At 47.8% G+C, this 22130-nt stretch overlaps 1 protein-coding gene across 1 annotated transcript; it reads right to left on the bottom strand.

The window, feature by feature from the left end:
- Positions 1–4926: 4926 nt before the first annotated feature.
- On the bottom strand, positions 4927–9467 carry LOC101771220 (probable allantoate deiminase). Its single transcript, XM_004965565.3, has 12 exons — positions 9288–9467; positions 9085–9170; positions 8240–8343; positions 8081–8165; positions 7866–7982; positions 6918–7027; positions 6730–6835; positions 6564–6650; positions 5840–6079; positions 5613–5738; positions 5353–5517; positions 4927–5260 (listed from the first exon to the last, which is right to left on the bottom strand). The coding sequence occupies exons 1-12, from the start codon at positions 9382–9384 to the stop codon at positions 5081–5083; spliced, it is 1503 nt and encodes a 500-aa protein (XP_004965622.1). The 5' UTR covers positions 9385–9467; the 3' UTR covers positions 4927–5080.
- Positions 9468–22130: the final 12663 nt, after the last annotated feature.

The following is a 22130-nucleotide window of genomic DNA, read 5'->3' as shown; positions in this document are numbered from 1 at the left end:
AGATATAAGATGCCCTAGGTGTCTTTTATTTATTAAAAAGAAATTGTTTAAGGGGTGTTAATTGTCAAATAGCTTGAGATTACCCAACTATTCGGGCGATGGATTATTTCAGTTGTTGGATAGAGATCCAGCACCTACGTTTATTAATTTCTTCCTTTTGCGATGGTATCAATACCACCATAAGTTATATAAAATCATTCTTTTCGTGCATATTTTGCTAAGTTGATAATGCACGATGTCGATTATGTATTTATGTCTACCAGTTGAAGTTGTCACATAGAGGATTTATTAGGCCAATAGATTTTTCCTTTTAAAGCCACATGAAACATTTATAATTAACCCCTCATGTAGAAAGGGGAGAGGTTTTTTTTTTGAAAGTTTCTAAAACATAACCTTCACTGCTATATTTGTTAAAAAACATAAATCAAGAAATCATAATAGGAAAAATATTTTTCTAGACAAGTCAATCGCACCTTATCGAACATAAATAAACGTTCAATCGCGGTAGTACGATATAATCATTTCTCTCTTTTATTTATCAAACATCATTACAATCATTTTCTCAAATAGTTGGGCTGTACGCAATCATCCCAAATATCATCATCCAAATGACAAGGGGAAAGTGTGTTCTAAAGTACCTTATTATACATTGATGGCCCAAATGCTCTGCTAATTGATGGCCCAAATGCTCTGCTAATTGTGAAAATTTGGTTGCGTCTACGGTGGACAGCGAGACTAGTACTTGTAGCCTGTAGTGTGCATGCAGGAGAGCAGGAGCGTAGTGGCTAGCCCATGCAGGAGCTAGGGGCCTTTCCCTTCCAAAAGGCTGTTCGAGCTAGCTGATGTGGTCTGTGGAGAAGGTGGTGTGTGACTGTGTGTGTCATTGTGTCAAAAAGCCCGGATGGAGTTGACAGGCACACAGCATGGCCAGTAGCCAACCGGCCGGCCTGTGTCTTGACATGTCGCCATGCGTTTTGTCTGTTGCCATTCCCACTCTCGCGTCCCCGTCGCGGCGTTGCGTCCCGGTGCTTGCCCCCCGACACCCCGTTTCCATTTTTGCACAGTACCAAAGAGCCCTTTCTGAAATGCCACTTCCACACGCCCCGCAGCTATGCTCTGCAGCTCAATGCTCTCATCAAAGACTTCACACAAAACTCCTGCGACGACGACGGTTCATTCAGTTCAGTCATCCGTTCCAGGTCTCGCGGGCCTGAACCTGACACGATAGCAAGCAAATCGATGGATGGATGAATGGATGCGTGGGTACAGTTTCGTGCTTGTCAGGCGTGCGTGATCAGCTAGGGCCTTGTTTAGTTCCCAATTTGGGATAGGCAAAATTAGCATTTTGCCATAAATGCGTAACTGTAGCGTTTCGTTTGTATTTGTGAATTATTGTCCAAATATTGACTAATTAGGCTCAAAAGATTCGTCTCGCAAAGTACAACAAAACTGTGCAATTAATTTTTGATTTCGTCTACATTTAGTACTCCATGCATGTACCGTAAGTTTGATGTGATGGGGAATCTTCTTTTTGCATAGTGTCAAAGTTGGGAGTTTGGAGGGAAGTAAACATGGCCCTAGGAGAGGAGTGAGTAGGAATGACAGTCAATTCATCAAGCTCTCCATTTCTTTCTTTTCAGAAGTGCTCGCATCCTAATATTTGAGTTTCTTAATCTAGGATTTTTAGTAGGTAGGACACCACCAAAATATGGTTTTGCACAGCACGCATGACAAACTTCCATTTATTCTCAAACACACCATGAAAGCATGATTTGGTCCCTAATACACTGTACCAAATAAATTGATTTTTTCAGGCTGAGAAGAGGAGTAAAAGGATCTTTCTATCCTCAGGCTCACTTGTCATATTCTCCCTCTTATCTTTCATCCTCTCTTCTCTCCCACCGACGATGCACCACGCTGACCATCGCGAGCCGCGCCATTGCCGACTATGCCTCGTCACCAGTTGCCACAAACCGGCTGCTGCCGCCGGCCGCCATGAGCCAATCAACATAAAGGAGCGACAAATGCCGCAACACAGGTTCTCCATGCTCGTCATGGCTTCCTTCGATGTCACCGTCTGGGACTGGGAGGCACCCGGGTGGTGTCTCGAGATTTGGGGTGTGCATCAGCCCGCTCGGTCACTCCATGGAGGCCAGCTAACATATGAGGTCTCCAGCGAGATTAGCTTGTAGTCGCTCCCGTCCAGCTCTAGAGCGTCAGATAGGGAAAATAGGATGAAAGAGAGGGGAGGATCAGATGGAGAAGGATAAAATAGATTTCTTATGTGCTGTGTGTTTTGCATTGGGCTGGAGATCAAATCAATATTTGCAATGTGCATATATCGCACAATATGGTGATGTCCTGCAGACCAAAACCTCTTAATCTATCCTTGTCAAACAAAAGGCTTAATGTTTTGTAGAGTATAGCATACGATTCAATAATATGTTCTATTAATATTTGATTTTTTCTTATGGTGTTGATTTTATAGTCACGAGAAATATAATATAATATATATAGGTATATTATTAATCAAAGTGTGCTGGCGTGATCATATCGGATTATCAGGTCGAACAGTTCGAAATAGAGGGAGTATATATATCATACATATATTAAACCGCAAATTTACTTTTGATTTCATCGACGGGAAGAATGAGAGCGCCAAAACCACTTTTGTTTATGGATTGTTAATTTTAGTTTAGCTTCTTAAAAATGGGACATTCACCCTTAATTAATTAGATTCTCATTATGTTCATCAGTTCTTACAAGGAAAAAGAAAAAGAAAACCTATAGTTGTATACTTTATTTCGATCATCATATACCATCAGTTCTCGACATGAATGGGCAGATTTGTGTTGCCACCATGGCATTCAATTCATCACTAGTTTAGACGTACAAGCATCGGTACTGCATGTCGCGCAGCTGCACCTACTATACGTACGATGTAGCCTAGCTAGCTGCGACAGTATATATAGCACCGCAACGTACGTTACACGAAGATGATGTTGCTGTACGTATTGCTGCCCTAGCTAGCTGCTGCATGCCTACTGATCTCTAGCTGACACACACTCACGTACGCACATGTGCTTCCTCATCCGGATCCCTGCCACCCTGTCTACGCCGATATCTTTTGCTTGGCCTTCTTTCTCGCAGCATTTCATGCACGCACGCAGAGCTGCTGGGAGACAAGAAGGAACGTACCTTTTAATTTTGCTACAAAAGAGGGAGAATCTTGGCAGGGCATTTTTGGTCACACAGCCCTATGATTTGGACCTGTGGATGGTGCAAGTCCTGCAGGCAATCCTTCAACCCACGACTATACCTCTCCGTCTCTGATTCCCAGCTGCTGTAGCCTGGACTTTTTTTTTTTGAAATGAATAGCCTGGACTTTGTTTGGGGATGACAGCTTGTGCCCTGGACTTTATTGGTGTCATTTTAGTAGCATTAATAGTTTAAGGCCATTCTCAAATGAAAATTCTTTTCATAGATATTTTATTATAATTAAATGAGTTATCGCACCAACTAATATGATGGCATGACAAAAATGTTTATGAGAATAGAGATGGGAAACAGTTTCATCAAGGAAAAAAGGCATCGAGGCAAGCGACAATGATGGTGCAAGTGGTGTCTACGCGGCAAATAGTGGTAGGGGGGAGCACTAAAATATAATTTTAGGTTAGCAGAGGTTGTGTTGGTAAATCTAGTTGTAGTGGCGTGATGTTGCGAGAACGCCCAGCGTAGAGTGGCGTGGAAAAAAAAAAGAAAATAATCGAAAACAAATTACGAACTCGGTTGGTCGGAAATTTAACATATTTTCTAAATCAACTATTATGCGAGAAAAATGAAATGCAGAGGTGAAAGCGACAAGAAGTACTCCCAAGTTTTATGTTTGAGCAGAATCGGAAACAAAACTCGGTCCATTGGGAATTTCCATCATTATTTTTACCCCTAATTACCCTAATCAGTTCATTAGTTCTAAAACTCAAATTTCCTAATACAATGTGGGCTTGCTCCGACGCGCGAGGAGCATTTTGTGAGGTCTTGGTGAACATTGAGCACCCACGTATTGCTGGAATGGTTTCTTATGGTGGAACTTGTCCAACACGAGTCAAGTCCTCAACTAGGTACAAGTGCTCATATTTTCTTGAATTTATTTCTGGATCTAACCAGCATTATTCTTTAAGTGGTAGGCAACGTGCTCGTCGACAACGAGGTACCTGCATTGACTTCATCAATTTCGAGATTTGTTGGCTCAATCTCATAGAGGTGCTCATAGGGGTACTGTGTTTCAAAAAAATAATCTAATCTTGATCAAGTTTATATAGAAAATATCTTAATAGTTATACTATGAATTAAATGCACTATCAAAATATATTTTATGGAAATGTAGCGTGACTAGTATGATGTTTTAAGTATTTTTTTAACTTAGTCAAAGTTAGAGAAATTTGACTTGGAACAAAAATTAAGATCATTTATAATTTGAAACAGAAAGAGCATAAATTTGAACATGAAGTACTTATTACGTGGGACAATATTGAAATATGCTATAGAAAAATTGTCATACGAAGGCCAGTTATTACACAGGGAGAGAGAGAGAGAGGCCCCACCACCATATCTTTCTTCTTCGTTCGTGTAGGCTGCCGGGCCGCGGGCCGCCTCATTGATAGTGGCGGGGCCTGAGAGCACCTGCGGCCTGCTGCAGCTTTGCGGCGAACGCGAGGCACGGCCCAATCTATCTATCAATCCCGGCTAACTTGGCCGCGCGTCTCCCTCTCTGTTTCCGCCTGCTGCGGCAGCTCGCTCCGACGCTCGAGGAGACCCACCAGCAGACCACACCTGCCGGTTTGTCCATCACGCGGCTCGCCACCACCGGCCCCAACCCCCCGCCGGCGCCGGGCCACTGGGAAACGCGGATCCTACGGTCCACGATGAAACGAAACCCGTGCACGTCTCAACGAAGAGAAGTGTGTTTTTATTCCTGCCCAATTGCAATGTAACAGCAACAGCAACAACAAACAGTCTATGTACAGTTGCAGGCTACACGCCTACCCCCACCGAAAGAATCGTCACCATCGCCGGCCATCTACGACGCGGCCACCGCGCTCCGCTCGGCGGCCTCCAGCGGCTGCGGCTCCGACGACACCGCGGCCTGCTCGACGAAGTTGGCCAGCGCGAGCCCCGCGGCCCACACGTCGTCGTCCGTCACCGACTCCTCCGGCGAGTGGCTCACGCCGCCGCGGCACCGCACGAACAGCATCCCGATCTGCGACCACAGGCCCCCCGGAGGAGCGTCAGCTTCGCTGTACGAATAAACATTCACGTTCACAGTACGCGTGCTGACGTCTTTGCTCTTACCTTTGTGAGCCTGGCCATGGCCATCGCGTCGTGCCCCGCGCCGCTCATCAGCACCGGCGTCTCTGCGGCGGCCGCGTGGCCCGGCATCGCCAACACGGTGGACCGCGCCGCGCGCTTCAGCTGGGCGGTCAGCTCCGGGTCACTGGGCGTCGCCGGCGCCGAGTGCTGCCCGGAGAACACACAAGGATCGCCACAGTTAATTGTCACAAAATCTGCACCGTACTGGCAAAGATGAATGCAGATTCAGTAGTTCTGCTCACCTTATGCTCGACTCTGCAATCGACCAGCCTGTCGTCGCATCTCTGGAGAACCAGCCTCGAGAAGCTGGTCACGATCGTCTCCCTGACTTTGTCGTCCATGGCGCGGATGTCCACCGTAAAGTTCACCTGCGGCAGGCAACGAACCCCCCAAGATTCAGTTTGCTGAAGCACCAGTTGATCAGCACGGCCAAAAGAGAAATCAGAATTGTAATGCTCGGCAAGCTTACCTGCCCCGGTATCACGTTGCTGGCGCTGGGCCACGTCAGTAGCTCGCCGACGGTGCACACCAGCCCGGCGAGGGACTCCTCCGTGAAGCACCCGCACTCCTCATCGTAGGTCAGGAACTTGTTGGGCTCTTTGCAGAGGCGCTCCAGAGTCACAACCAACTCTGCAGCTGCAACCATCGGATCACGCCGCAATTTCATTGGAACCGTGCCAGCATGCCCTTGTGAACCATCTACTATGACCTAATACAAACAAAAAGAAAAAAAGACTAAGCATTGTATCTACGTTCTTCTTCATTTGAAGGCTCAATATAGCGACTTGGAAGTGAAGCTGGAATTAGCCATCACATTTGACGCTGACAACTTGAATGTTTGAATGTCAACGTTAATCAAAGAGAACCTTGAGTGATTATTGCGTCAAAGATTACTCATGACATCCATTTACTTAATGAGATGGATGTTGACTGCTGTTGTTATCCCCCAGATGCTTCTTGATTCATGTTGATTACTAATACTATTTGCTAAGAAAAGACTCATAGTACACAATCGTTTAAGAAAAAGACTACCTGATAGTTCAGCAATGGGCTGTATTTACTTTATTCATTTGCTAATAAAGTTGACCTCAAGATAGGATACCATGTAATTCAGCTAGGTCATATTTTAGTTCTGAATGATGTAGTTCTTTGACAGCATTACTTTACAAGAATATCAGAGAACTCTGCTGCACCTTTAATCGCGTCTGTCCTGCAATTCCTTTTACAACACCAAGAGGATAACGGAGCGCTTCCAGGACAGGGCCTTGCTCTATGTGTACCTACAAGTAAAAAAAAATTATGAGTACTGTATTTTGTATTTACCAGGCAACACATGGAAGACATTCAAATGCTTCATACCTCAACATAACTCTCCACTGACTCCGGGTTGTACCTGGCTTGACTGATAGCAGCAGCAGTAGCCTCAAAAGAATTCATTTTCAGAACATCTTGTACTGTAGTGCCGCTGAGGAAATTGAATACAACGTATAGACTGCATCAGTAGTCCATTCGTAAAACTGTTCGATTGGTTACGCAAAAAAGACAACCTCTTGTCTGATACTTGTAAAATTGATTCAGGTAGTGTACCAGCTACAGCAGCGCTTCCCAGAAAAGTTGTCTGGAATCTAACACCCTCCTCGTCACTGAATGCAATGACCTGAGCATTTACTAGGAGAAGTGAGTGCTAGGCTCTGTTGTGGTGATATTTTCAGATGATGACAATGCAAGCTAAATAATGCTGTTTCATAATTTGATATACCACTTAAGCCATTTTTTTATGAAACTACAGCAGCCACTTTGGCATTATAGTCAGGCAGTCAAGAATAATTGACACTCTGATTCACATCAAAACAGCAGGCCTTGATCTAAAGGCAATGCTTAAGCATCTGTTCTGCATACTAACATGCATGACACCTGACACCCTGTACATTTTTATTATCAAGACTGTTACAAAAGATGAGCCGCGCATAGAATCTTTTCAAGAACAGTGGAGGTATGGCAACTGCTTAAAGTAATACTACCAAACTGGATTCCCCCAGCTTCTGATTACTTTTTTGCCTGATGTCTTATAACAATATCAAGGAACCTCTTAATATATTGACACGCAGCTCTCTTGCGTGTTCGAGAAAAAAAAACAATATCGAGGAACTTCCTAAGTATCTTAGCTATCCAATAAGCATCTCAAAGTTTAATATAAATAAAAGATGGTACTAACCCTATGTCTGCTAGTGACTAGAAAACAATGTGAAATATTTGTATGAAACATTAAAAGAGTAAATATACGAAATACAAAAACAGGATCAATGCAGATAAGTGTCGTATCTACAGGACGCATGTGGCTCATAATGCCACTTGTTGAGAGTGAGAATAGTATAAAGCGGCTCACACGCTGTAGTGGAGCAAGCAAACACCTTCAAAGAAGGATAAGCCTAATTGATGATATGATACAATAGTAACAACACTATTGTACTGGAAACACTAGAGAATTCTCTAACCTCCACTGGTCTAATTAGCCTGTGCAGTTTCCCAGTAACTTTCAAAACCTTCAAAGCAGAGATTGCACAAATAATACCCAATGACCCATCATACATTCCAGCATCAATGACAGTGTCCTGTTTTTGCAAAGGAAAAAGTTATCAGTCATTGAAATATTGGATTGCCATTTAAATAAATACTGATGAAATCACATAATAAAAGAAAATAGCCTCACCATATGAGATCCAATCAATAAGGCCTCTTTGGTAGAATTAGCCGGCTCAAACCGACCATGAATGTTCCCCATTTGATCAACCCACCTTCACGTTGAACAGAGATAGGTAAGTCAAGATCAAAGTGTGAGAAAACGACTGAAAGCAAAAAACACACGTACGTCGTAAGCCCGGCATCTTTCATCCAACTGACGATGACAGCAGTGGCTCTGATAGAAGCCGGACTCAGGAACGTCCTTTCGAGGTAGCCTTCCCCATCAGATATCTGATTCATACAAATCAACGCCGTATCAGAAACTTGTAGCTGCGCAGCTGAAATGTTAGGCCTGGTAACCAAAGGAGAATCTCGGAAGAAAACGTTCCAAATCTTTGAAACCAGGAATGACTCGCGTCGGTTAATTAAAAATTCAGGTAAAGAACGTGAAAATGGAGCAACTTATAGCGTGAGGCACTAAGGTTATCTTCCCCAGAAAACAAGGCAGGGATAATATCAGAATCCAACAAAAAGAAAAAAAATGTAGTGTTTAGTGTTTACACCCCATCAGCTAATTGTTTCCTAAAAGGAAAAAAGAAGGATAAGCCTAAACAGTATCTGCACGATGTGGCCTGGAACATAAGTCATTAATTACAAGATGATTCCTAAAAAAAGATGAAATAATATCCAGACTCTTGAGGGACAGAGGGAGCAGGTGTTATCAGCTAATATTCCTGTTCTTGCAAAGTGAGAGCTGTAGGATTCCGAGAAAAGCAGAGAGAGGTGCAGTCTACAGCAGAGCACCCCAAATCTTCAGTCTCTTTTATGGTTCTTCCACATGACCCCACAAATCTTACTACTTGCAAGTTGCAACTATGAGAGCATGCAACTGCGAAACAGAACACGACTGAGCTGCATCTCATCCGATTTGGCAAGCAACACGCGGCCCAAGCAATCTAACAAGATCCCCGCATCTTGAGCTGGAAAAGCGGATCGATAACTGAATATTCAGGAATGGATGGACGGCCTGACCTTGCCCAGCTCCTTGAGCCTCATCACGGTCTCGTCCCTGAGAATCTCCCTGTGCAGGCCGTCTCCTCCGAGCTCCGGCAGCCCATCTGACCAATTACAGCAAAACCACTGGTGAGGAAAATCAAGCTCCAGAAAGATCGCGAAAGGAAACGGACAAAGCGCGGCGGACGCGGCTGATGCAAGCGGCGAGATGAACCACCCACCGGCGGCCAAGGCTGGGACCGAGGCAAGGAGGACGGAGATGGAGACGACGAGGAGGTACAGGTTGTGGCGCAGGGGGCGGGAGGAGGAAGGAGCCATCGAGCCGCCGAGGATGTGTGGCCGCTGTGGGGTGGTGGCTGGCTGGCTGGCTCCTCCCTTCCCGCAGCGGGTGTGGACGAGGCCGCAAGCTGGCTGCTTTTATAAGCGCGCTGGTTGGGCTTTGGCTCTCGTGCCGTCGCCTGCATTCAGCGTGCGCTGTTGGGGCACGAAACATGGGGGCTCAGCCGCTCAGGTCACTTTTTATTAGAACAACATGTGACGTATATGTTTCTATTGCTATATACGGAGTATAGCAGAAAAGTCTAAATCTTTGTTTGAACTTCACACCAGTTTCTCAGCGTGAAAAAATCAGAAGTTCAAACAAACAGCGATCTTCTCGTGTAGCTCCTGAAAATTAGAAAAGTTGAGTTTATATGGAAAGCTGGAAAACTCAGTTTTATAAATTTTTTTTGCTTTCTGAGCTCAGAAAGCTAACCACATCTTCTAAAAGCTAGTGTTGGGTTTTTAGAAGAAAGCCAACAACAGCTCTTCACAAAAGTTCGAAAGCTGCAGCTCAAACAAACATGCCCTAAATTAAATAATCAAAAGAAAAACTGCAAAAAATAACTTAATTTACTTAGAAAAACTAAAGATGAGCCACGTGCCGGCAACAACAACACACCCGTCGAGAATGTTAATTACTAAACCATCCTCTAAAATTGAGGTAATTCTGAACAGGATAACTACCGCGAGCTTGAAAAGGCACGCATTTTGGTTACACCTCGAGGTGTTTTTCGCATCTTTGTGAACACTCCAACATTGCTTACCAGCCGGCCGGTCGGGTGATCACCAGGAAGATTGTTCTGAGTAGCAAACTAGAGACGAATTATAGGATGGTCATGGCCCGATGTATCATTATATTTATATATCCTCATTTCCCTCGCTTCAAATCTCAACTTCTTCGTTACCATGCCTTGTAAATTTTGCAAATTTTAAAGATTCAATTCATTGATCTTGTATTAACACTTAGGGCATGTTTGTAGCTTGGGCTACCTCAGCCAGATAGGCCAGATCCATAGGGTGCAGATATGTTGATTGGCAAATCTGCACCCCATGATGCTGGCTGGGCTGGGAGGGTGTTTGTTAGGGTGGGCTGTTAGTGGATCCTCCATAGCTAACCCAAACTGCCATCTAAAAATGACGTTTGGTAGCCTGCATAGGGGAGATGTTCCCTCACCACGCGCAGGCCCCGGTGAAGGTTACCCCTCCTCTCAGGCACCCAGAAACACACCGAAGAAATGATGTACACTTTAACTGAATTAATTCACAACTAAATAGGGAGGTCAACCGTACAAATGTGAACCAGATTTACAAAGGAGCATATTTACATCAACTTCTGAAGGTAATTAGTATATGACATAACATAATTAGGGCCTTTCTTACATGACAGTTGCAAGCAAATTTGAGCAGGAACATGACAGAGGACAATAGTCACTTACAAATGCCAACATGGATCAAACACCACATAAGGAAAACCATGTGCCTTAGCAGCAGGCTACATCTCCATGCTGTCGGTGTTTTAGACTGGCAACCCGCCTAGGGGTACCCTAGGTGGTCTTTTGTGCGGTAAGGGTTGTCGAGAATCAAGGAATCAATGGTGACGCAAGGAACACGATTTAGACAGGTTCGGGCCGCTAGATCACGTAATACCCTACGTCCTGTGTGTTGGTTTGTATTGATGTATGTTCTGGTCCTGAGGATTGTGTTTGAGGGGGGTCCCTGCCTAGCCTTATATACACGGGAGGGCAGGGTTACAAGTCTGAGTCCTAGTCGGGTACTATTACAGAGTTCTACTCGGTATCGGCCCGAGTAGTTTTCCATAAACATACAAGACTAGTCTGAGTAGGATACGCCCATCCTTGTTCTGATCATGTCCGAGTACGTCCCTTAGTGGGCCGTCCAAGGCCTACTCGTGGGTCTGGGGAGTAGTCCCGACAAGCCCCCGAGTACTTTGTAGTCGTACGCCATAGTATTGTGCACTGCAGGTACTACCCGAGTAGTTTTTGTAGACTGAAGTGCTCGAGTACTGTCGCGTGGTTGGAAGGTACTCTTTCTGCAGCTTCGAGTTGTCTCCGTCCCGAGTAATTTTTATATGGTAGTGCGATGTCAATCGCACTCCATATGGAGTAGCCCCTGAGCCTTAGGTTGAGTCGAAAAATCAGGCTTAGGGTCAAACCAGCTTTTGCCCATTTTACCCTCGGAGATCTTGAAAAAGAAAAAACTGACCAACGGGTACGGTACCCGTAGCCCCTGAGCACTTAGGCGATTCCTGTCGTTGAAGTGGTCAGCAATCCGTTGAATGCAGTAGCCGTTGGGTGTTTATTGCGATTAATATGCGATTAATCTGTCCGTTGCGCAACTGACGCGTCGAAACCGGAGCCGGCGGAGATAAATCTGGAAAGCCCCTTTTCGGTTGCTGTGACGCCGCACGGGCATTAGATCTGTTCTTCCTCCTCCTCTGTGCCTTCGCTCGCTGTTTCGCCACCGCCAGTGCCGCTTAGATCCGAGTGGAAGCCTCTTCCTTAACTTGAGGTTGAGTCCATCGGATGCGCTCCAAGAAGATGGGCAAGAAACCCGAGAAGATCCAAGGCAAGGCTTCGGCGATGGGCAAGGTCAGATCCAAGAAGGGGAAGGAGTTGGTGCTGCCGGCGCCGAAGGTGGGGCTGACAAACCAGACAGCTCCGCCACCACCTAGGGCAACTTGGCAACACTCAGTGATGAAGGAGGAAGCAGTCCAAGCGCTAGTTGATGCCAAGCTCCTTCAGCCGAAGGAAATCGTGCAGTGGCGCCCCGCGTTCCCCAATGCCTGGCAGTTTAAGGAACATCCTACCGAGATGGTGATGCTTGCTCATTTCGTGGAAAGGGGACTGGCCGTGCCCACCTCCGACTTCTTCAGAGGTATTCTCGAGTACTACAATCTTCAGCTCGTCCACTTGAATCCCAATGGAGTACTGCACATGGCTATATTTGTACATCTGTGCGAAGTTTTCCTGGGAGTACCTCCAAGTCTCGAGCTATTTAGGAAACTGTTCTGTTGCAAGCCTCAGCCGAGTGCCCAGCGGACGGAGGTCTTTGGAGGTGCCGGGTTCCAACTCAGGAACTTGAATGCATATATTGAGTATAATCTGACGGACTCCCATGGGGATTGGAAGAAAAGGTGGTTCTACATCGGGAGCCATGATCCTCGCTTGCCTGTGGTGACTGGTCACGTGCCCAAGCATGCGGAAAACTGGGTAAGCGAGCCCGAGGACACCCCTGAGCTTGATCTCCAGATGCAGCAGATCACCGAGTTGAAAGCACTCGGTCTGAGTGGGATCAACATGGCAGCTAGCTTCCTGAAGAGAAGGGTCCAGCCACTTCAAAAACGTGCTCACCCGGGAAGTGAGTACAGAGGTCTGAAGGATCCATCGCGTATGTCTGAGGAGGACATATCTGACGATGACGTGGAGGCGCTGCTGGCTAAGTTTTTTAGGAACTATCAAGGAGTACCAGTAATCCCTGCAGCCCTTCGTCAGTATGAATCCTGGTATGAGCCAGAAGTGGTAAGTTTTTCCTCTTGACTTGTTCTTCTGTGACTTGGGATTCTTGTTGCTGACACCGATTTGTTGTTTAGAAGTCCCGAGTTCTTGACGGCTACGTGGCACAGTCGGAAGAAGAGTCGGAAGCCGTCGTCGAGGAGTTGGAGGACAAGCCTTCTCCTCCTGTCAAGAGACGCAGAGTAGTCCGCAAGATGGCTGTGGCGAAGTCTGTTTCAACCACTGAAAGGTCTCGGGGTACCAAGGTATGTAGTCGATAACTTGTATGTTACTGAGGAGCTTGAAATGCGTTATTGATGTGGTGAATCTTGTCTCGGTTCGCGAAGGCTGTAGATGAGGCTATCTCTGAAGAAATAGCCGCGTCCGACCCTGAAGTTGGTGATGCGGCTGTTGACACGGTGCCGGAGAGGGTACCATCAACAGAAACTGTGGTAGCCCCCGAGTTAACTGCGCCAACTCCTCCTGCTGCCATGCCGCCCATTGCCGACCAGGCGGTTCTGGGGCTGCCTGCTGGAGTAGCGAAGAAGGTGTCACCAGTACTTGCTACTGGCACCTTGCTGTCCAATGTGATCGCCAGTGGTAAGCGTTCTCTTCCGATTGTTTTCAATTGAGTAGTACTATTGGTCTTGACTTTGATTTTGCAGGTCTTGGTGAGAAGACGGTGCCGGCGGCTGTTCCCGCAGCTTCGAATACTTGGCCGCCTGTCGCCGAGAAAAAGCGTGTGCGACTGCCACCACGTTCAACCCGGTGAGCCTTCTTTTTCTTTTTGAATGACATTGAAATGTCTTGAACTCATGTAGTAACACTTTTGTGGTGCAGAGATGCAGAGGAAACTATTCCTGTAGAGACAGGGATAGTGCCCAAACCTTTGACTACAAGACAGGAAACTATTCCGCTGGAGGACTTCATTGTTGAAGAAATACCCGAGGTTGACGATGGCCGTCTTGGAGCTACTATGTCGATGCTTCAAGACGTGATTCGCTCAGTGGAGGAACCCACTGCTGCATTAGGCTCGGGGAGTGCCGGCCTATCATCATCCTCTGGCGGAGCGCTGGCTGTTGTTGAGAAATCCAGACAGTCGACTGCTCCAGGTAAGTATCTGTAATTTGTTATTGTAATCATAGTTGGTAGCTGATATGGTGAATATTGTAGGTGCTTCTCTGGGTGCGATTTCTCGTCTTGTGGAGAGTACCCAAAGGCCAGTACTCAGTCCGCCTTCTGACTTGGAGCTCCAGAGGGCCATGGATGTGTTCCGGGGCGTCCAGGTGGATATTGCTGATGTTACTGCATGACCCGAGTAGTCGTGAGGCGTGAAACTCACCACAACATACTCGGATCTTTTCAGGAAAGAAGCCATCAGCTGGAGCAGGAATGCGCCCGTCTGACAGAAGCGCTACGGGTTCATGAAGTCGGGGCGAAATCCTTTGCCGTGGAATGCGCGGATGACGCCGTTCTGCAGGAGAAACTGGAGAGCCGCTATAAATCCTTGAACAAGAAGTATCAATGTAAGCATTGGGACTACTTTGGGTGTGTCCAACTGTAGTTGGCTGTGGCCTGAGTTCTTTTGCTTTGTAGAGCTCAAGAAACAGGAGGCGGTTGCAAGGAACCAAGTTATTGATTGGAGGAACGCTCATGACCGAGTGGCAGATGAAGCCGAACATCTTCGGGCCGCGCTCACTGAAGCACAAGCTGCGTGCGAGCATCAGCGGGACCGAAAGATGCAGAATGGCGTGATGCTCGCCATGGCCATGGTGGCATGGAGAGATCATGCCCAGACCTTGGGAAGACTTCGGGGCGAACTCCGAGAGTTGTCTGGAGCGGCCGAAGATTTGGTGAATGCCATAGCCCCCGTGGAGGAAGGCGTAGGACCGCAATCGCTAGTAGAGCGACTAAGAGCTGCCCCGAGTAAAGTAGCGGGAATTTGCAAGACTGTTTGCAAACAGGTGCTTGCGGTTGTGAAGTCCTACTACCCGAGGGCAGACTTGGCGGCAGCTGGTGATGGCGTGGCTCGCAACTGCACAGAGGAGGCCTATGCGCAGTATCTTGAGGAGGCGGAGCCCATTGCAGCCAAGATGTCGAAGTTCGTCTCCTTAGAATAACTTTGAGCTTTTTGTGTGTATCCTTGTTCTTGTACCGAGTGTGTTGATACTTTTGAATATCAGGATTTTGGATTTTGGAGTTCGTTGTCATGCGAAAAATGTTGTTGAATCCCGAAGTATTGCAACTCTGCTGTGCCCGACCCTTTGAGGGAGTAGCTCCGCCTCGCCCGACCCCGAGTCCTGGGGTCGGGGGCGCTCGATCCTTCGAGGGTGGAACTCTGCCTCGCCCGACCCCGAGTCCTGGGGTCGGAGGCGCCCGACCCTTCGAGGGTGGAACTTCGCCTCGCCTGACCTTAGGTCCCAGGGACGGAGTAGTCGGAACCCCCGTCATATAGGCTAAGCTTGGCTTGTAGTAGTCCTGAGTGTCGAGTAGTCATAATGCTGTTTGAGTACTCGTCTTCAGAGGGACACGGGTGTACTGTACTCGGCTGTCCTTTGTTGATGTACGGGTGTACTGTGCTCTGTTGTCCTTTGCGGAGGCACGGGTGTACTGTGCTCCTTTGTCTGTTGCAGCATGAGTGCGGTCACATGGGCAGAGTCAGGAGTTGTCAGACTCATTGATCACAGGTGCACAGTAACTCTTGGGCCGGTGGTAGTTGTGGCTTTCGGCTATAAATAGGGCCATCTGCTGGTCGAACCAACTCAAGCGCCTGAGTAGCAATGGATTGCCTACGGTTGCTTCTGTTTGAGTGTAAAGAGCCATCAAAGAGCGCACCGGTGCTAGAAGATTCCTCGTAGATTAAGGCCACCTTCCCTCCACAGACTCTTGCACTCGTAGGGATAGCCGCGATGCTAGAAGAATCCTCATAGGAGGGTTCGTCGTGTGCCTCATCTTGCAGCTACTGATCCAGCGGAGTACGTGCTGGAACTCGCAACGAGTGATGGGTGACGAGTGTCGCGGTCTTCATCCCGCTCTGAAAGTGGAGGTGCGGCCGTAGAGTAAATGAGCTTCGCAAGGCTAGCAAAAGAGCAGCCTTGGTTCCCTCTAGGCGCGTCTTGCCGGATTTGACATCGCCGCTGTCCACGCAATGGCGGTGATGGAGTACCTGGCAGTGCCTTGGGTAGGATACCTAGGCGCGGCTGCGTTTTGCGCAGCTTCCTTGCGTGTGGGCCCTTCCTGCGGTAGGCAGACCTGAGTGGCCTTGTGATATAGTAAAAGCCTGAGGCTTAAATGCAGCCTGCCAGTAGGCAGTTGCTTGTAGTCTTTGTTAAGCCGAGTCCTTGTACTCGTATGTAACTTGATGTACTCTTGTTTCAATAAAGATTGATATGAAGATTTTTGTATCAGGGCAAGTTTCCTTGTTGTACTGATAGCTCGCCGGAGCTAACACCCCTTGAAGTCAGTAGTTGAGTGGTGGTCCCGAGTAGTTGCCTTGAAGTGAGTACTCGAGTGCTGCTATGGGTAATAGCGACAAAGGTATTCTATATTCCAGGAGTTTGGCACCTGTTCTCCTAAGAGCTCTTGGAGTCTGTAAGATCCGGGTCCTGTAACCTTTGATACGATGTAAGGACCTTCCCATGGTGAATTGAGTGTATGCAATCCTGACGTGTCTTGGATACGCTTAAGGATCATATCGCCCGAGTTGAAAGATCTTTCCTTGACGTTGCGATCGTGATAACGCCTTAAACCGTCAAGGTATCTAGCAGATTGCACTAGTGCTACACATCTTGTTTCTTCCAAACTGTCAATATCCGTTCGTCGCGTTTCTATTGCAAGCTCTTCGTCGTATTGTTCAACGGATGGTGATTGCCACATGATGTTGGCAGGTAGTATGGCTTCTGAGCCATATACCAGAAAATAGGGTGATAGTCCCATAGACTTGCATGGTTGGGTGCGCAGGCCCCACAAGGCATTGGGTAACTCTTTGAGCCATCGGTCGCCTTTGGTGTTGCCGACGTCGTGTATTCGTTTCTTCAGAGCATCGAGGATCATGCCATTAGCACACTCGACTTGACTGTTGGCTCGCGGATGAGCAATCGAGACATAGCGGACGTCGATGCCGCTGATCTCGCAATATTCTCAGAAGTCGTGATTGTTGAAGTTTGACCCGAGATCTGTGATGATCCTGTTGGGAAAACCATTGCGATGTACGATTTCATCCAAGAAGTCGAGAACTCGGTTTGCCTTTGGGCAAGTGACTGGTTTGACCTCGATCCACTTGGTGAACTTGTCAATTGCCATGAGTACTTTGTTGAATCCTCCTGGCGCAGTTGGTAATGGGCCAATCATGTCGAGCCCCCAGCAGGCAAATGGCCATGTTGGAGGTATTGTGACTAGCTTGTAAGCCGGCACATGTTGCTGTTTCTTGAAGAATTGACAACCTTTGCATTTCTGGACTAGTTGCTTGGCGTCGGTCAGAGCCATTGGCCAGTAGAACCCTGCTCTGAAAGCCTTGCCAACTAATGTCCTCGAAGAGGCGTGATTGCCGCAGATCCCTCTATGAATCTCTTCTAGGATTTCTTGGCCATCTTCTCTGATGACGCACTTCATGAGTACTCCAGATGATGCACCTTTCCTGTAGAGCTTGTCTCCGACTAGAACGTAATTCTTTACTCGTCGGGAGATTTGCTTAGCTTTATTTTTGTCGGATGGTAGCTGGTGATCTCTGATGTAGTCGATGAAGGGTGTCCTCCAGTCGACTTCTATCATCATGATCTATCGGGAGGCTTCAGTAGTCGGGACTACTGGCGGTGTGACCTGTTCAGGTATGGATGGCTTGCGTAGTTCGTGTACGAAAATTCCTGCTAGAACTTCTGCACGAGTTGAGGCTAAGAAGTCGACTAAAGCCTGAGACTTGATGGCTGTCCTTGGCTTGAAGCTCAAAGTAAGAGCTCCGAGTTTGACTGCCCATTTGGAGATTCTACCCGTGGCATCTCTATTATGGAGAATTTCTCCAAGTGGGAAGTCGGAGATGACTGTGATGTTGTGCTCTTGGAAGTAATGGCGCAGCTTCCGGGAGGTGAGCAGAATAGCATATAATAGCTTTTGTATCGGTGAATACCGAGTTTTGAAGTCCGAGAGTACTTCACTAACGAAGTAGACAGGTCATTGGACCTTGTAAGCGTGGCTTGGTTCAGACCGTTCGACTACTATTGCCGTGCTGACGACGTGAGTAGTAGCAGAGATGTATAGGAGCAAGTCTTCGTTCGACGAGGGAGCGGTGAGTAGGAGGCTTTGACAGAAAGTCTTTGAGTTGTGTGAAAGCTTTATCTTCCTCTTCCGTCCATTTGAACTTGTCCTGGCGTTTGAGAAGCTTGAAGAAGGGTAGTCCCCGTTCTCCAAGTCTCGAGATGAACCGGTTGAGAGCGGCCATGCAACCTGTGAGTTTCTGCACATCCTTAATGCTGGCTGGTGCCTGCATGTTTGTGATGGCAGAGATCTTCTTCGGGTTGGCCTCAATGCCACGATGGCTAATGATGAACCCGATTAATTTGCCGGAAGGTTCTCCGAAGACGCATTTAGTAGGATTGAGTTTCCATCAGAAAGCACGGAGACTGGAGAAAGTTTCCTCCAAGTCGGAAATGAGTTCCTCCTGGTGTCTTGTTTTGATGACGACGTCGTCAACATAAGCTTCGACATTGCGATGAAGCTGCTTTTCAAAGCACATCTGTATAGCCCTTTGGTAGGTTGCTCCTGCGTTCTTGAGTCCGAAGGACATTGTTTTGTAGCAGAAAGCTCAAAGGACGTGATGAACGCTGTTTGGGCTTGATCTTCCTCTTTGAGGCTTATCTGATGATAGCCGGAGTAGCAATCGAGGAAGCATAGCAAGACGCACCCAGCGGTGGAGTCGACCACTTGATCAATCCTGGGTAACCCAAAAGGATCTTTCGGACAGTGTTTGTTGAGGTCGGTGTAGTCAACACACATTCTCCATTCGTTGTTTTTTCTTACGAACGAGCACAAGATTGGCAAGCCAGTCAGGATGGAAGACTTCTTTGATGAATCCTGTCGCGAGTAGCTTGGCTAACTCTTTTTTGATGGCGTCGCGTCTGTCCTGAGCGAACCGGCGTAGTCGTTGCCGTTTTGGAGTAGCTTTGGGATCGACGTTGAGGGAATGCTCGATCAGTTCCTTGGGCACACCTGGCATGTCGGCCGGCTTCCAAGCGAAGATATCGTGGTTAGCCCGAAGGAAACTGACGAGCGCGAATTCCTATTTAGGATCCAGCCCTGTTCCGATCAGGGCTGTCTTGGAAGGATCACCGGTCTGGAGGTCAATCGATTTGAAGTCTTACTCGCTGGCGGGTTTCACCTTTGTGGAGCCCGACTTGTCTTCCGGGATCTCGAGTTCAGTTGGATGGAGTTTCTTTGAAGCTGTGAAGACTTGCTGCATGGGACTAGGAGATTGAGTAGTCGCAGCAATTTCCACGGCTTTGGTGTCGCACTCGTAGGATCTCCGGAGATCTCCTCGTAGCGTGAGCTCTCCTTTGGGACCTGGCATCTTGAGTACCAGGTAGACATAATGTGGTATGGCCATAAACTTGGCTAGTGCTGGCCGTCCGAGTATGGCGTGATAAGAAGTCTCGAAGTCGGCGACCTCGAATCTGATATACTCGGTGCGGTAATGTTCCTTAGTTCTGAAGGTGACGGGAAGGACAACTTGCCCCAATGGTATGGCCGTGTTTCCGGGCACAATGCCGTAGAAAGGTGAATCTGTTGGAGTAAGCATGTCCGTGATGTCGAGGCACATTTTCCTTAATGTTTTGGCGAAGATAACGTTGAGGCCCCTCCCGCCGTCGATGAGTACTTTGGTTAACTTTGAACCTACCATGACTGGATCCAAGACTAGTGGAAAACGGTCGGGTTCTGAAAATTTCGTCCATTGATCTGTTCTGCTGAAAGAAATTGGAACTTCCGACCACTTTAGTGGTGTGGGGTCCGTCGGCTCGATGGCCATGATCTTCCTGAGTACGAGTTTGTTGTCTCTCTTGGATGCTGTGCCAAGGATGCCACCAAAAATGACGTTGACGGTTTTGGAGGCTGGTTGGAAATCGCCGTCTTCATCTTCGTTGTTGCGGGCTTTGTTTTTACCCTTGTCTCTGTTTTTGGCGTACTCTTCAGGAGTTGGTGGTGCTGGCAAGTCTTGCATGACTCGGCGCACGCTGTAACAGTCCAATGCGGAGTGCTTGCTAGTCGGGTGCCATGGGCACTGCTTTTTGAGTAGCTCCGTGAAGGTTGGTCCATCATCGTTTCTGCGCTGTCCCTTTTTCCCGAAGCTGGTCATGGCAGCAACAGTGTTGTCGGGCTTCCTTTTGCGATTATGATTACCTGGATAGGAATTCCGAGCATCGTTATGATGAGTTTTATCTATGTCATTGTTGTGGGTGTTGTCGCATCCGCGGTTACGGTGGGAACCGAACCGTTCGCGTTCTTTGTCTTCTTCATCGGCCCACTGTTGCACCATGAGTTTGAATTCTTTGACATCGGCTGGCCGTCGGCGACCGAAGTCTTGGTATGTTCGTCGATCATAGAGTCCGTTTTGGAAACACTCGATGATGTCTGCTTCGGAGATGTCTACTATGGTAGCCTTCTTTTCGAAGAACCGTCGTAGATAGTCGCGCAGGGTCTCGCCCTTTTTCTGCTTAATTTGTTGTAAGTCAATCTTGTTACCTGGTCTAGCCATGGAGCTGGCGAAGTTGTTGGTAAAAACCTTTGTCAAGTCTGCCTAGGAGTCGATGGACTTGGGTTTGAGTGACTCGAGCCAGGTCAGTGGTGCGGGTTCCATGCATATGGGGAAATGAATGACTTTGGTGTCGTTGTTGCCTCCGGCTGCTTGGACGGCTAGCGAGTAACAGCGGAGCCATTGAACTGGATCTTGCGTGCCATCGTACTTGGTAATGCCGGTCGGTTTGAACTTTTTGGGTAATTTTGTTTTCATTACCCGGTTTGTGAAAGCAGGAAAGTGGTTGTAGCTGTCGACTTCCCGTTCGTGCCGACTGTTGAGGATTTCTCGTAGATCGCTGATGCTGGACATCTCGCGGATCTTCCAAGTAGGGCGAATACTTTTAACCGAGTTGGTGCAGCTGGCTTCACCCACATCCTTCTGTTGAGTAGGAGCTTTATGCTTGCTTGAGCCTTGGCTGTGTTGCCGGGGTTGGTTGACTGCATCATTGTTTCGTGGGGTGACATTTTTATCGGCAGCCCCCCTGCTTCCGTCTGTAATGCGAGGAACGGACGGGATTGGTGATTCTTTGTCAAGCAGCTTGTAAGCTTGCTCCGCGAGTTGTGCGATTAGTCCGTTGCCATGTTGCACGAGTTGAGCTGTGGCTGCGTTATCCTTATCTTGAGGCATCGGAGTTGTCAAAAGGTTGATTGAAGCGATAGCCGCAAGTGGAGTATTGTGCTCCTGAGCCTGGACTGCGTTGAAAGCCTATTCAAGATTTGTAATAGGGATATTTGTAGTCATCGATTGTCGACGCTCAACTCGAGTGGTATTGCGCGCCCTTCGTTGGTTGCGCTGTTCGGGAGTTTCATTGTCGGCTGTAGACTCATCTTTAGAGATGTTGTCGACTTTTGCTAGTCGCCTGGGGGTTCTATTCTGGCTAGTACCCGGGTTGTTATTCTGAGTGATAACCAGTATCTCCCTGTCCGGGTAATAGCTTCCGGAACTTGACGTAGCAATCTCTGTATAGCTTTCTTCATGGTTGGACGTAAGTGGAACGCCCTCTTGATATGGTAGGTTGTCTATATGGGCGACGAGGCGCGAGTCGTAGTCACGGTCGAGGAAAGATGGTCGCAATCCTGGCCAGTGGACGAATCTGCCTTGTGGTGTTGAAGTTATTACCAACCCTTGGGCTGGACCAGATAATGGTATTTCTGGTGAGTAGGATGAGTCGGAGTCAACGTCCTCGTCATGCCCGAGTTCAACTCGGGTTCGAGCAAGAAAATCTTGGTAGACTCTTGTCGCGTTGCGGAGTCCGTGCGGGAACCGCTTTGAAGTCGAGACTGATTTGGATGTTGACTGGGGCCGAATCCGAAGCGAGTCCGATCCTGAGTCCAGGGGTCGGCTGAGCCCGACCCTTTGAGGGAGTAGCTCCTCCTCGCCCGACCCTGAGTGGAAATCCGCCTCGCCTGACCCCGAGTCCTGGGGTCGGGAGTGCCGGACCCTTCGGA

The sequence above is a fragment of the Setaria italica genome, chromosome IV (genome assembly GCF_000263155.2).
Source record: "Setaria italica strain Yugu1 chromosome IV, Setaria_italica_v2.0, whole genome shotgun sequence".
Lineage (NCBI taxonomy): Eukaryota > Viridiplantae > Streptophyta > Magnoliopsida > Poales > Poaceae > Setaria > Setaria italica.
Note: the sequence above shows the minus strand (reverse complement) of the source record. Positions and strands in the feature narration are given on the sequence as shown.